Source organism: Neocloeon triangulifer, unplaced genomic scaffold (assembly GCF_031216515.1).
Source record: "Neocloeon triangulifer isolate White Clay Creek 2 clone unplaced genomic scaffold, ASM3121651v1 ptg000014l, whole genome shotgun sequence".
Taxonomy (NCBI): Eukaryota; Metazoa; Arthropoda; class Insecta; order Ephemeroptera; family Baetidae; genus Neocloeon; species Neocloeon triangulifer.
Genome location: NW_026775556.1, coordinates 5501971 through 5518525, shown reverse-complemented (window position 1 = coordinate 5518525; position 16555 = coordinate 5501971). Strand labels below are relative to the sequence as shown.

General features: G+C 36.9%; 1 protein-coding gene across 1 annotated transcript in view; it reads left to right on the top strand.

Moving 5' to 3' along the window:
• Positions 1 to 4388: 4388 nt before the first annotated feature.
• The window catches only part of LOC132199959 (neuroligin-1-like), a 41167-nt gene continuing 29000 nt past the window's right edge, over positions 4389 to 16555 (top strand). The window contains exon 1 of the mRNA XM_059625087.1: positions 4389 to 5290. Coding sequence (XP_059481070.1) covers positions 5034 to 5290 — 257 coding nt within the window. The 5' untranslated portion in view covers positions 4389 to 5033. The remainder of the gene's footprint in view (positions 5291 to 16555) is intronic.

Below are 16555 nucleotides of genomic sequence, written 5' to 3'. Positions count from 1 at the left end.
AATATTGGATAAATAAACCCACACAACACGAGATATAAATTATATTGGATGCAACCTCTACCAAAAAATTGAATGTTTTGTGGAAAAAAGAGCTGCCTGGAATACTGCATATTTATTTTAATGATTTATCTGCCTGTGACGTTTGAATTTTTTGCAGCAGTTTGTGATGTCAGAAAAGTATTATGTATTTTGCAATTATATCTTCGTGTTTTTTAATTAAATTGTAAAATTAAAAATAATCTTACACAGATAGGAAGAAAATCATTTTGAGTAGAAGAAAATCACTTTTTCCATAGAATGTTTATTTTTAACCATTGAATGAGTAGAGGAATCGTTTTCCCCCTTTTAGATGCATATTTTAATAAAAAAAATTCTTAAATTAAATACATACCTCGTTGAAATTAATGACTGAGAAACTCTAACATATATCTAGAAAATCAGTAGGGCAATTAAAATTCTAGGAGAAGAATTATTAATCGTAAATTTACAATACACTTAATATTAAGACCATTTCATGATAAAAAGTGGCTCAAAACATTTCTTGCCGAAAATAAGGTCAAAAATATGATGTTTCCAAAAATATGTCCATAACCATTGTTAATTATTATTGTTAATTTGTCCAAATTATTACATCGCATTGAGTGCATTAAATTTTTATAAGCAATTTATTTGAAAAAAAAAAGAATTTTCGGAAAAATTTGCACCACCACTAGCAAATTTTGCTAAAACTTCCGAGATAAAAAAGAGCCCATCCGCCGCAGTGTGCCTCGGTTTTAGTTTTTAACTAAAAAGCGTTTAAAATGTTTAAAACAAAGTAAGGATCTCCAGACAATTCTATATCAACTAGAAAACTGAGATAAATTTTTCAAAGCAATCGCGTTTGAAGAGGTACAACTTTTACTATCAAAGAGAATAACTTTTCTAGAGTTTAGTTAAGATTTTACTCTATCAGAGAGATCAGATTTCCATGTCTTTGAAAGCCGTTCTATGTTTTACTTCCTTTTGTCTGGATATCGTTTCCAAGTTAAGATTGATTTTAGAGCCAAACACTTTAAGATCTTGTGCTAGGGAAATTGCTCTTTAGCTTTTTATTTTCCCAGGTCTTTGTGAAAGTTTAATAATGATTTTTATCTGACATACAATAATGGACTCATGCATATTCATTCGCTTTATTTCATTGTACGAAAGTAGCTTGTGAAATAAAATATCTTACGTTTTGTATGTTCTAAGTGTAAATCAATTTAAATTTTGTTGATGTTAAATAACAAACGTTATTATTTTTAGCACATCTTATTTAGGATTATTTGAGCTTACAGCTTATTTCAACAGATCACAATAAATTAATCACCTAAAATACTTCTTGGTTCAACCCTCATTTGCATAATTCCCTTTCACTCAAATATAAAGACCTGTGCACAAAGCTGCCGACAGCCGTAATTAGATTCATCCTCGGGGTGTTAATTGCAGAGTATTATTATTTAAAACTCATCTCTTCATTTTATCACGCTACTTCTTTTATAAAAAAACATCCCCTTCTTTCTTGACGTCGACGGAGGGGGTTGGTGCTGCCTGCAGGGGATGGTGCCAGTGGTGGCACTGTCAGTGGAACAGACACCAAAGTGAGAGGGACCTCTTTCTCTCTCTCATCTTCATGCTCCATCCCTGAAACTAGAACGAGAGATCTGCTCGCTTGATACACACATAGAGAGTCTGCAAACCCCTCAGCATCTCTCTCTCTCGCTCTCCTCTCGCTACCACCACGCTCTAAACCCCCGGGCTTCACTTTATCGATCCTCACTCACTCGCCGTCGCGTTCTCCACTAACTACACTCTCCCACCACCACCACCGCCTACGTAACGTATCCACACAGCATCCAAAAGCAGCAGCAGCAGCATCACCGCCGCCGCCGCCGCCGCCGCCGCCGCGACCCTGTTATACACATTCCTCCTCCGCTTTTGTTTTTCTTATTTATGACGGCCGAGTATTTTTATAAAGGCCCTCTTTGCATGCCGCAATAATCTAACCTCGCAGCCAGCCAGGGGATGAAAACCCGCCCGCCTCCAACCCACCTCCATTCAGCCGCCGCCGCCGCCACCACTTGCTCGCTTGCTTATTCTCATCATCTCTCTTTCTGTGTTCGGTTCGAATTGTGCTGCAACAAAGAAATACCTTCCTTGAAAGTCGATTGAAAAACACACCCTCTCTCCTTTGCGATTTTTAGAGGAAATTGTTGTCTTTCTTTATGCTTTTGATGTCGCTTGAATAAAACAATTTCCTTGCTCCACCGGTATCTACCCAACAAAAGCAGATTTTCATCCGATGTAATGATAAAACGTGGAGGAAAACGAAAATTGCGGCTGATTCAATTTCCGAATCGTCGTACGTCTCCGAGGCAAGAAGGAGCTTTTAGTCCATTTTCACTTAAAATAAAGAAGGAAGGAAGGCAATAAAATGACTTTTAACGAAACCATGAGGTAATTATATTCAGGTTTTTTTTTTAAAACTTTGATTATCCAGTTCGTTTTGTCCCTCAATGTAAATTTCAATTTGTTTTTATTAACCTAGTTGTCATTTACATTTCAATTACTATGGGAGACAAACTTAAAATGAGAGTCAATTGGTTTTAGTATCAAGAATTGTTTCCAATTTTTGTTGGGTTTCTTTATAAAAAATGAATGTGGTTGTTTGCATCAGAAGTCTGTATTCAAATTTGAGCCCCCTCGTGCCTTTGTCGAAATTTAAGGGCGCAAAGAGAGAGAGAACTCCCCCCTCCCTCGCTCCTCGTTGGCAAGATTTATGGTGTGCTCCATAAGTGTCTACCACGTACGTCTTCAGCCCGTTGAAATATTTTTGCCCCTATATGAGAAATACAGTTTGACGTATGTGTGTGCACCTCGCGCCGCGTGCGCACTATTTCTCCGTGTAATCCGCCTTCGAGCTCCCCTGCCACGGTGTCACGCAGCGAAATTTACTCCAATTGCTGTATTACAAGTGAGAGAGAAAGCGAGGCAATCAGCAGACTTGCGGCTTTTGGCTCGAGGAGCGAGAGAGGCGGTAGCTCATTAATATTCATTATGAAACTCGTAATAAGCAACGGAATAAATACGCAAGGTCTGTTGAAATTTACAAGTTGGTTTCCGAATATTAATGATGCATATTGTCAATAGGAATGAGGTAAACACAAATTAGTTATAAGTTCAAATTAATTAAAATTATATTCCAATAAAATCGTAATTAATTAATGGCATGATGTTTAACTTTCAACCTGTTATATACAGCATAAAGCATTCATTATAGATCTAGATAAATACATTAAATGAAAATTAATTTTTATTTTCACAATCATCGGGAAAATAAGAAATGGACGACAGTATGTAGACAAATTAAAACAAATAATTTTTCAGCAGCAAGTACCAATGAAATGAGGGAAATATTATAATATTCAATGCGATTTCTGTTGGCAAACTTCGCAGACATTGATTTTTAATGAGAAATTTTTTTCTTTCTGTTTTTAAACGTACCTGACATAATCATTTTGTTGATCACGCATTTTGCCTCTTTTGAATTATTTAACCGATAGGAAAAAGTCGATTTTTTTTAATGAAGAAGATTTTAATCATTTTGCTACTAATGCAAGGAAAAGGTGCGTATATGTTGAAGTATTGTAAAAGGCTTTAACTTCTTCATACATGTCATTTTTTTGGCATTTTGTATTACAAAGTAACACATAACCTTATTAAAATGCTAACATTTTATTTTTTTACTAGCAATTATGAGTTTTTAATTCTGCAACACAAAACCTTGACTATATCAATTTAATTTTTAGAATATTCAGACGTTTGAAGAAGGTTTCCAGAAAGCAAAAATCAGCTCTAAATTAAATAAAAAACACGCTTCTATTTAAATAAAAAAAGTAAATTTTCATATATAAAATTATTTTGCACTGTTCTCCACCAGACCCACGTGTCCACCAACTCGACGAGCAAAAAACTGTTGGCGAGCATGATTGCGTCGTGATGACGAATGGCTGATTTTGTCGAGGAAAAGAGAGACCTCTGTCTCTCTAGTCTGCCGGCGATAAAGTTTAAACTGCGTGACATTTAGGCATGGAGAAAAGTGGGTGGCAAAACGTCACAGCGGAAAAATAGCTGCCAGAGAGGGAGAGACAGGAAAAAGGAAAAAGAGCGCGGAATTAGGAGGGAAAAGAAAGAAGTAGGCGCGGTCGGTCGGGTGGTGCGTACAGGCCTCTCTTTGTAGGGATGAAATCTGCACTTCCTGCTACGGCATAGCAGCAGCAGCAGCAGCAGCGCAGATGCTGCGAGAGCGGCGCAGGCACATCGAGGGCTGCCTGGCTGGCGCGCGAGCCGAGCGGCGCAGTCGAGATCGCAGCACCGTTGGGGTCATGTGCCTGCCGTTGGTGGTGCAGCCGCCGTTTTTGCTTTGCGGCTAACTGGAGCGTGGTGGACTAGGTGCACACAGTGACACACAAACACAAACTCCTTCCAAGTAGCAGTGCCACTTGTTAAAAAATTCAGCCGCCGCGTTTAGAGTTATGTGTCCCCAGGTGTTCGTAAACACCTCTCGCGCCGCAGACAAAAAGGAGGACGCCGCCGCCGCTGCCGCAGCCACCCTCGCCGACCCGATGCAAAATTGAACAGACGCCATTTAGAAAAGAGGAAGCAGAGATCGGTCTGTCTGGAGAGGAAAACCACGCGGGCAAAATGCAGCATAATGGCGCCATGTTGGAGTTCATGACCCTTCGCGCCTCAACCAACCCCTTCTGCTCTTTTAATATTTCCCAGCGAGGAGGACAAATTGTTTGAAGAAGAAAAAGCAGCTCCGTTTTTTTACAACCTACTAACCGGACGTTATATTGCACCAAAGACGGACTTGTTTATTATTACGGCCTAATAATAATAAGAACACGCTGCAGGGAGATGTTTACGGTCCGAGGAAGATTTTTGCAGCCGGAGTAATAAAGTTCGCAATAATTTTCACGCACTTAATGCTGGAGGGCGATGAGTCTTAGAGGATGCGAGTGGAAGGGTTTCAGGCGGCGCTCGGCCTCCTCCTCGTGGTGGGCGCCCTCACGGTGTCGGGGGCCGGTGGAGGCGGCGCCGACGACGGCGTCGCGGCGCCGGGCGGCGGCCGCTACAGCACCAGACTCGTTCGCACCCGCTACGGACACTTGCGAGGCGTCATTACGCTCACGACCCGGGCCAAAGCCCCCAGGGAGGTCGAGGCCTTTCTCGGAGTGCCGTACGCGACGCCGCCGGTAGCGAGTCTTAGGTGAGTCACGATTTTCTTTTTACTGCTGTTTGCCTTGGCAAGGATATTTTGCCAAAGTTCAATTTAAGCATGACATATGCATTTTTCATCAATTTTTATGTTGAATTTATTTTATACGTCTGCGTCAAAAAATCAAACTTTTTGACCAAAGCTTAAAAAGTTTTTATTACTCTCCAAACCTTGAACAAATTTAATTATTTATAATATTTTGGTCCTGTTTTTAATTTAATTATCTACTTGTTAAAATTAAATCATTGATATTCTTTCATTAAAAAGCAGTCTCAAAATCGTAAATATGTTTTCTCTCCAGATTTTTATAAATTTTTATAAAAGGCCCAGATTGTCTAAATTACAATACACACATTTTTATCTCTCAAATGTTGGCTAAAATTTAGTAAATTTTGTGATGAATTCAAATTTCCAACATGTAAATCGACGTATTCGCACTTATAATTGTAGAGCATTGATATTGAATGTTGACTTATGAAGTTGAAGTGAACATTTTTCTTCTTTCCATCTACTTTTTTCACTCCCCCGCGTCTTCAGAGGATTTATATTTTGGCTTCTCTGCAGGTCTTCTTCTTTATTTCCTTCCTTCTCTCAACATTTTTTTGCTTTGCAGTTAAAAGAATTGTCACTGTTTGTCCTCTCGTATTGATTTTATGAGCGTGCAAAACGTAGCATTGGGTTTTAGTTTTTGGACCGTCGCCCAAACTACTTTTACACAGCGAAAGAAGTGGACTTTCCCAACAATGACTTTTTACGCTGGGAAATTTAATATAATGCATCAATTTTCCTCATTATCCACAAGAAACGTTTTCTGCAGCGGAAAAATAAAAAATGAAATGCGCCCACAAATAAAAAAATAAACATCAACAACAACAATAGTAACTCATTGGATTTAAAAATAGTAAACAATTTTAAAAATTAACCGACCGGTTTATAAAATCTACCAGAAAAGAAAAATGTGTTCATTCTTCATTATCATAATACATATTCTTTTGGAGAGAGAAAGAAGCAACTCAAAAGAGCGTGGTCGTCATTTGTAAATTAAAAAACAATAATTTTTGTGAACCTCTTTTGAAGGCAAAAATTGCGCAAACAGAAACACGCTACTCAATAAATGTTTGCCAGAAAAAAAAACAAATAAACAAGCAGACTTCTTAATTATTTTTCCTGAATGATACTTTTGAATACATCTCTGGAAGAGCGTGTAAACAATATTGGCAATATTGATAAAAAGAAGACTTTACTGTGAAAATGAATCTTTTGCTCTTTGCTCTTTGAAAGGCTTTAATGGTTTTAGTCAAAGTCTGTGGTTTTTTATTAATAAATATTATATAATAAAATAAGAATTAATTTCCTAAAGACGCAACCATTTCCTAAATTTTCTAAAGACGCGAAAATCATCCATATTTTTTTTAATAAAATCCGTAATTTTATATGCAAAATGTTAATGTGAAATCACTAATGTTTTAATCAGTTTTAATAAATGATCCAACTTACTATGTGTCAAGGAAGTGTTTTATCTATTTATTGCTAACTCAATATTTTAATTACGTTTCATATGCTGTAATAATAATTCTGGTTTAAAATTATAATTATATAAAAAAATGAACCAAAAGCAGGGAAATAAATGAAGTTCAATAGTTAATGAATAGCGATGTTAAGAAGAATCCGGTAGTCTATCAAATAATCCATATCTTCATGGAATTTCATAGTATTTAAAAGTATGTACAATAATATATCAAATCAATAAAGCTAACGGTCAAAATAATTGCTTATTGTGCCAACCCTTTAACCAAGCCATTATCCCTGACGGCTAACTATAGGCATCAATTTGAACCACCCTTATAATTACTTACAATCATTTCACTGAACCGCAACATAATTATTCCGGTGCAAATTGCGTAGCGTGAAACTAGCCGGAGCGCGCAAAATTAACTAGGTGCTATTTTGCGTCAAAGTAGGGCGCTACATCCAATCAGGTGACACGTCTCTGGCAGATCCCTGCAGCCAGGGGTGAGCGATCGATGGGGGTAGTCGCTTGATTGAGTTTAGATGAATGTTTGATGTGCGCCGAACAAACAGTTCGATCAACTGATTTTTTGCTGATATGAAAATCAGGAGAGAGAAGTTTGACCTTGCTGTTCAAGAGGGTATCCTTTTCCCTTTCGGAATTGGGAGAGCGAGAAAGAAAGAGCATCTTGTTGGCAAGCGTCCCAAGGGTTTTTACGAGATTTTTATTGAGCCTTGTAATCATGACATCGCTGTATTCTTAATTTCCTCATTGATTTCGCCGGGACCAGAGGGACCGCTTTTGTGTCGGGACCCTGGTACGTTTTTATTTTCCCTGCTGACGAATTATTATTATTTCGTTGTTTCGGGCCGACTTCATGAATAATTCAAACCGGTTGATTACGCGCCGTAAATTTCGGCTATGGATTTCTGATCAAGGTGAAATTGGTAAATTGAAACGGTAATCATGGTCGTACGTTGACGCGCGCGCTCATTTGAATGGGCTGCTTTCACTTTGATCAAACGAACAAGTTGCGTTTCGGTTTGAATTACAAAGAGCGTGAATGTGCTCGCCCGGCCGGGCATTCAAGTCCGACCGTGTGTTCAACCTCTCATTGTCAGTTTTCCGACAAATTAAATACAAACGCTTAATTAACAGCCGCTGAACAAAAGCAGCAAGGCAATTTTCACTGAAATAATTGAAATAATACACAGAGAAAGTGAAACTGGATATCAAAACAACGAAGCGAGTGCAAATAATTTTTTTAAGAAGAGCGGCTGTGAAAATCATCCATATTTTTTTAAATAAAATCCTTAATTTTAAAATATGTTAGCTAAATTTATTTTCGATTCCAACGTTATTTTTCGTAAAATAAAACAAACTTATATTTAGACAAAACTAAAATTTTTTGTCTTCCATTTTTTTAAATCAGTTTTAAAAATATAGCAACATTTAATTTAGATGGCCTTTCGTTGAAATATTTTATTGAAATTTTGCCAATTTTCAATGAACTCTAACTGACTCTAACCAATTTCAAGAAAAGATAAATTTGAATATATTACTTGAAATTTTACTGTTTCATTTTTAACAAAAATGCAATATTCCCTTTAACCCTTTTTAAAATAGGGAGTTCGCAACTTTTGGAGCAAAACTAAAGGTCTTTTTGCTGAATTTACCTTTATGTATTTTTTCCAGTGCCAAAAGTCAAATTTTTTTTTTCACTCACTTTTTTCTGAACTGAATTATTTGTTGGGATTATTTGGGTCACACGAAAGAAATTTGCCCTAACCTCCTCTTTCAAAAATAAAATAAATATACATATTTCCCAGGGTAACATAAATGACATCTATTCATGAAACTTCATGTTGTTATCTTTAAAGATTTCAATGAAACTATTAAAATGAGAGTTTTCTCAGGAATCTTACTTTAATATGACTATGGTAATTTTTCTACTTTTGTACTCTAATAATTGTTTAATTTTTTAATGACTGATCAAACAAATTATCGTCACGTATTTTTTTCATTTCGAATGCCTTGTTGCATATAATTTTACAAAACAACCAAGTGGCCGTCAGCTGCCGCCCACAACAGCATAAATATTCAAATTAGGCAGGGTGGTCAAGCAAGCAACAAGTCGAGTCGACCGACTGCTGTTAATTCGTGAGGCGAGAGCGTGCAAGGTGAAAAATTCAGCACGCTGGCTGCTGGGCCACCTACAAATCTGCTCAATTAATATCGTTAGTGGGCGCGCGAGAGAGAAATGAAGCACGCGACAGGTGGAGAAATAACGAAGAGAAGGCGGTTCATTCATCTAGAGTCGAATGCAACGTTGCGTGCCCAAAAACTTGATATCGGGCAAAAAGTTAAAAACAAATTTTAGTACCCGGAAAGAACTTAAAAAGTCTCCATTTGTTTGATGACCGTATGGAAATTTTGCATTTTCTCGTAAAAGTAAAAGAAGTCGCGAGCAAAAAGTGACATGAGCCGTAACCGCGGAAAGATGCGCTGATGGATGATCTGGACCGTTCGTTCCACTGCCGCCGGTAATCTGGCGAAAGTGGCGACGCAAGCAATTTTCATGCACCACCATTACGTTTTTGCATGCTGGAAAGAACGGATTTGCCAGACGTCGGTCCAGCAACATTCAGAGAATGGACAATCTTTGCAAAACCTATTCGCTCTTTTTATTTGCTATTTCATCTCAAGCAAAGATTTTGAACGGTATTACAATTTTTATCGCCAACTTTCTATTGATAAAGGTACTAAGATATTTTAATTAAAATTTTATTACATTTTAAACCTTTGAAGATAAATATTTTTTTTATTATTATTAGAAATTTCATTACATTTTTGTTATGGTGAATAATATTAAATATAATTTATTTTTGAACAAATATGCCACATATTTTTTATGAAATTATATACAATATTTTTCCTACATTCACAACATTAGTCTGTAAATAATTATGTATTAGTAAATTTCTTTTCTTGTTGTGATGCTGTCCAATGAATTCACTTACAATTAGTGTGCATCTAAATGTTAAAATTCATAATAAAGTCAACATGATGTCTCATTAAAATAAAAAAATTCAAATTCAAACATGATAATATAGAGTTTTTTTTTATCGCTTATCACAAGTGTTTCCCTTTTTTCCAACTGGCTTCGTCATGCTCGCAGTTATACCGTTGCCATTAAAAAGATATGAAAAAAATATCGGAGTCACACGCGTCATTTTTACGACTGGCGGGCGGGTTCTGAATGCCGGCGTCGTTTTTTGCTGATATACCACGCGTGGCTGAATTTATGCGCTCTCGATAATATTGTACGTGTACCGTTGAAATGATCGCGCTTTAATGAGTTCTCACGCGTGCATAATGGTCTCTCTCTCCAGGGGCATACCTGCTGCTACTGTGAATAACTCTCTCTTTGCCATCAAGCCTGGATGGGATTCATCATTGCTGAATCGGATTAGCATGTGCACTTGAAAGGCCTTTAAAATCGGCAAAAAGGCATGTCAAACGAAAATGAATTCGTATTAAACTTGTTACTTTTTTTTGTAAGTTTTTCAGTAGATTCACAATCATTGAGCAATTATTCTTCTTTGATGCTTGAATTGAAAAAAGTCAGTTTTTTCTCGGTATGTGCTTTCTGAAGGAAAATAGAAAAAGCGTTAAAAATCTATTGAAAAAAATGGCACAGTAGTATGTTCGTATATATTTTTTACGAAAAGTTTCTTGAAAATTAAAGTATTTTTTGTGAAAAGCCACTGAAAAGTTAGTTAATAATCAAGTGATTCAATTTTGTTTTCTCTAAATAGAAAAAACCTTAAATATCCTGCATTAAAATTTTATAATAATAATTGATCATGAGTCAGGAGCGGTAATAAAATTAATAAGATCTGGACAAAATCTAATAATTTTCTAAGATAAATTTTTGGAAGAATTTTAATTTCTCAAAATTAATAAAACCGCCCATTTTTAGCAGAAAATATTGCATTTTCTCATATCACAAGAAAAATTTTAGTTTAAAGACAGCCTTCTTTCTTCTTTTCTGTCTTTTTCTTGTGGAGAAGCGAGTGAGAGAGAGAGAGTAAAATGTGAGAGGAAGAAACAACGGCGTGTAAGCTATTGCAATTTTATGGCCTCTGTGCCTTCTTATTTTTGGACGAGAGCGCACTTTATTATTGCGTTACCTTCTGCGTGCGCCCACACAGATATAAAATACTTTGCCCCATTAAAAGAAAAATCGCCGAAATAAAAAAAGTTTCACTGGAGAGAGCAGATGGTCGGGGAGTAAAAAAAGCAAACAGAAGCATCGTGATATTGCTTTTTCATCAGTTACAAATTGATTTCTGATTGCGGCCATAATACGCTCCTTTTGGTGAATTTATTCGTTTTTCGCATGCGACATTTGGGCGAATGGAAAAAAGTAGAGCCAAAAGTCAGGCCTGAGAAAAATTCTAATTATAACTGTGGCCACTTGGAACATAATTTAATCCAAGATTTTCTCTCTTAAATTTCCGGAAATTCAAACATTGATACCATTTTTTATTGCAAAATTCAATTTCTCTTGAATGAAACTTTTCTCCGCGATCATTGAATTTAAGAATAAGTGACCAAATCAAACCAAGTGAATTGAAAGGAAATCTTAAGAGAAATGAAGTAAATTGCTGAAACAGACTTCGTAAAGCAGACTTTTCCTTTTCATTTCCACTGTGGGCAAATTTATCGATCAGCTCGGTATTCCAGGCAGGCAGAGCCAATCTCCTCTCTTTGGAACAATCCAATCTGCAGGGACATTATTTGGACTGGAACTTTTAATATAGTTCGCAGCAAGGAGCGTTTCGCGTTTTATAAGCTTGTGCAAACTGCACATTACCGGGTCGATAAGTCGAAAGCGGCACTTGGGAAATCTAATAACCTGAAAAGTGTGCACATTCCAAATAGAAAGCAGCCGGCCAGTCTAGTGTAACTGAGAGGGTGAGCATAACCGTAATAGTGGCCAACCCCCTGCGAGTAAACGGCTCACAAATCAAATCGTGACCAAAACAAAACCTCTGACCCCTGATAAATATAAAAATTTATATTCATTCTCACCACCGCTATCTGTTTTGGTGAACGCGTGTATTTCCTCTCTCTCTCTCTCAATTCCCATTCCGGCGAAGCAAAATATTGTTGTACGCCCTAAACCCGTGGCTTGACCGCTTGTTGGTGTTTCTGCTTGGAAAAACTTTCGAATTGATGGGGGAAATGCTATTTATTCACGTCCGGTCACCTCCACCAGATTAAATTGGATTTCACGGTAAACCTTTTGTTTGTGCCCAAAAGCTATAAAACCGATTTTTGTTGTTTCAAAATCTCTCGTTCTGTGTTATTTTTTAATCCAAATTAATAAAAATGAAGCGTGCACTCGATCAAAAAAGTAGGCCAATCTATCAAGAGAATGCCTGCAGCTTTGCTTGATATGCAACACGCCGCGTCGACCTGCTCGCAGGGATGCATACTTTACACCATATCATCACTCACAATCACTGCGCGCGCGCATTCTTTCACGAGCGGATTTGCTGAAAATTGCTAGGGGGAAATTTCATGCAGATTTTCACCAACGACCAGGCACGTACTACTTCCTACATTAAAAAACGCCGAAATATTTTTTGATAGAGATAAATGCATCCTTGATCAAGTTAAGCAATTATGCTATGGTTTAATTTAATTAACACTTGGTTAAATCATATCGCTATTTTAAGTTTATTAATTTTGTACAGAAAATTAATTTCTTGACATTTTCATTTTCTAATCCTGCTATAGCTACAAATTGATTTTTTGAGAGTTAAAAAATTAAAAATTTAATTAATTAACCCTACAAAAAACAAATTTTTCATATTTTTAACGGGAAATAAAATAAAATTTTTAAATTAAATTATATTCTTTATTAAAGATTTTACTATATGGTTAAAATGTATTAATTAATGTGTAGCATATGCGGATCTGCTGTAATTTTAATGCCATTTGGCCGAGGAGGTTTTGCAGGCATGAGATGAAATTCTCAAATAGCCGCAAGAGAAGGTCAGCCGAGTGGGTCCCCAGTGCCATTACCGCAGATTAAAGTTAAAGCAGATGAAACTGCTTGGGTCTTGCACGGCGCCAAATTAAATTTCCACTGAGAGACGGCGAAGGAGGTCGATTTTCACCTGCTCGCCCGAATTCTGGACCGATGCGGGAATCCAGACTCTATAGACAGAGTGAGATAGAGAGACTTTAATTAAGCTGACGCGGTTTAATTGCTCGACAGCGAACGAGCATCAGCGGCGCCGCCCGTTAAACATCCATACTCATTATCGGAAAATCGAAAGAACGATCCTCGGCGTTACTTTTAATGGAAGAAGTTGCTGCCTGTGTGAGGATGAGAGGGAGGTTCCACTCGTAAATTATCATTCAGCCGCCACTGCAAAATTTGTTTTTCCGGCCGGCTCCCTAAGCAAAAAACAAAAGCAGCTAGGGGGAATAAATTTTGGCCATAACTTCAAATTATCTACATCAACCCCAATGCAGCAAACTCCATTCGCGAAATTTGACTAAATTTTATGTATGGCGGGAAAAAAATAGCCCAGGAATTAATTTGCCTGATTTGGAATTGAATGGTCTGGAAATCCACTCAAACATTGAATTATTATAATAAATAATATTGTTCAAGATTCTGATGGAACAATTTTTTATAAAATTATTTCTTATATAAAAATTAACTTCCAAAGTTTCTCAAACGGCAGCCATCGATCCTAAAATATTTTTCCACTAAACTTTTCTCTTTTTGCAATGATGTATCAGGATCTCAATTTCATTTGCTGAGAGTTGTCACACCCTTTAATTTGGCTCCGGCAGCTGGTGGCTGAGCTCCTTCTCACAATCACCCCTTGGGAACGAGTTTCCATCATTGAGCGCCAACATTCTAAGCCGGCACCATCGGCACCGATTCATAATTTAGGACGGCTCAGTGGCGTGACTCAAGCGGGATTAGACTCGCGCCTGAGAATTAGCTCCCTGCCTCGTGCTCTCTGGAAATGAGCAGACAGCGCGTGAAACTGCTTCCTTTCTCATTCGCCAATTCTCATCATCATCTGTCCGTAGCAAAACAAGCATGGATGATATGGATATACAAGAAAACTGCTGTTCCCACGATTAATCCTCAGAAGTGGCAGACTTGGTTCCACGTGTCTTATGAAAAATTTACTGACGCAGAAAATACATTTCCTTTTGTAAATGGCGGATAAGCCAGTAATCCAAGAGGGATTAACGATTGTAAATTGCGAGTTTGGTGGGGAGATGCTTTTTTTTATATTTAATAAATAATTATTTCTGGTAAGATATAATTTCCACACTGATATCAAATACGCGAGAAATTATGACACATCCATGAAACTTGTTAATATTACCAAACTTTCAAACTACATATTTTAAGGAATTTGAAAAAGTTTAATTTTGTATGATTTTGCTAGCCGTCAAAATTGCTCTAAAAGTTGCTTTAAGGTCAAGCAGAATGAAATTTAGTATTGAATATTATATTTGAAGGGTGCTTGAACTTGTTTGTTTTTATTTGAAAGCAATTTTTTAAAACAGAAGAAAAAGTTTCGTGCTTTCAGTGTCCGCCTATAAAAAAAACTATAAATTTATATTTGGCAGCGTTTTTACCCCAAAAAAATGTAATTGAAACAAACTATAAATTTGTCTTACGATGAGACTTTTTTTTCATCAATCTTGCCTTGAGTATTGGCAGTTAATATTAAGTTCCCCCAGTTAAGCAAGAAAGTTTTGAAAATATACAAATTTGGTAAACTTAATTTCAATACACGAGTATCAAAAGGATCAAAATTTTGAGAATTGAAGGTAAAAATTAAATTTTTGTTTATTTCTTTTTTCCTAGAAACGAATTTATAACTGGAACTGATCTTCCTGTGCAGCGTGAAGTCAAAGTAAATATTGTTGTTAATCAAGAGAAGAGGGGCTGCCAATTAGGTCAGAGCAAACAAGAAGTAAACAAATCAAGCAAGGTGTGTGTGCGCCGGAATCGATCAAACGTTTGCTGCAGAGTGAAAGCATCGCCCGTGAAATTGGCGCGCGCGTGTAGTATTAATTGAAAGCATGGAAATCGCTTTTGGTGCGACCGGTCGTTCGGGTGCAGAGTGTGCGGTCAATACTGCAGAGGCCGTTCGGTCAGTTGACAATTGGATTGTGAAAATGAGCGTTGTGTAAACAAGCAATTCAATCGCCGCAAAGCCACCCATCATTTGTATGAACGGGTTATTTGCTGCAAAAATATACACGTGTACATATTTTTCCTCCCGAGCACGCCAATCTCCGGATGCGCATTTTTCTTCAGCCCTTCTGGGAAATCAACAGGCAAAATCAGCCCCGAGAGCGCCCACGCGTTCCTCCTGCTCATTTATGGCTCGATCTCGGGTTGTTTATCAGAATATGCGTTCATTTCCGCCGCCATACACGAATGCCGCTTTTCCGCTTCGCCCGTACCACAAGATAAATGTGTAGCGCGTCGTTCTCGGGAAAAAAAGAAACCTTTCCAGTTATCCAATTTTCGCCTTCAATGGTTAGTAACACCGGTCGGAAAGCTTTGATAAAATCGACAGTTCCACAAAAGCATAAAAACCTGAAAATATCCAGCAATTCTGTAGAGTTGAGGATTTTAATGTTTGGTGGTACTTTATTTTATGGTTTTTTCTTATATGCATTAATTTTTAAGTCATGCATACATATTATCAATTATTTTTATCAAATAGTTACAAAAATGTAATATTGAGAGAAAAGCATCAAAATTGTTATGGTTCGGAGCGATTAATAATGGTAATAAAGTAATAATTTACTGATCGTTTGATAAATATGATTTTAATTAATATTTTTATTCTGGTCTAAATTTTTAAAATTTTTTAAAAATCAATAGAAAGCTTTTTTAAAGGAGATAATATTCCAAACATGAAAAATACGATAAAATGTTTTTGTATATTTTTGTAAATATATTGATAAAAGTGTGTGAGACACGCTGTAGCAAAAGATTTTTGTATCACTTTCGCGTTACTCTTTTTTCAGCCTACATTATATCAAGGATGATGAACGATATTGTCAAACTTTGGGGATATCGCTGCCGCTAACTTTGACGGTGGTGTTTTCCAATTTTCATTTCGCGAGACTTTTGTGGTACGCAAACCGCTCGCTCACTTAAGAAATATTAAGAAGAACAACGCAACTACTCCCAAATTCCCTGTGATTCAATAAAAAGTTGTTCACCTCCCCAAGGCTCGTTCGACTGAAGCGCAAAAACAACAAAGACGCATGCTTTGTTACTTTTGCACACAAATTTGGTGGCTCAATCTCCTGACGTTTTAATTTCCTTTGAAAATATTTTTGCAACTTTTAAGAAGGAAATAAAATTTGCAGCTATCAAAGACTCCAAGTAATATTGAGGTAAAAAAAGACTCCTTTGATAGAATAAATTTTTCTTTAAAATAACTAATTACTAGGATAATCATGTGTCAACTTAACTCAAATTTAAATTTTCAGCTTCATAGTTCATTTTTTTAATGCTCCAATAAATCGCCAATGCATCTCCAACTTTTCACGCCACACCATATGAAAAAAGGAGCACATTTTCGCCGCAGCTAATATGAACAAGAGCGAAAGCCCAAAATTATGGCTTCTAAAGCCCTCTCAACTGCAATTCTCCCTCTGGTTCTTTTTCA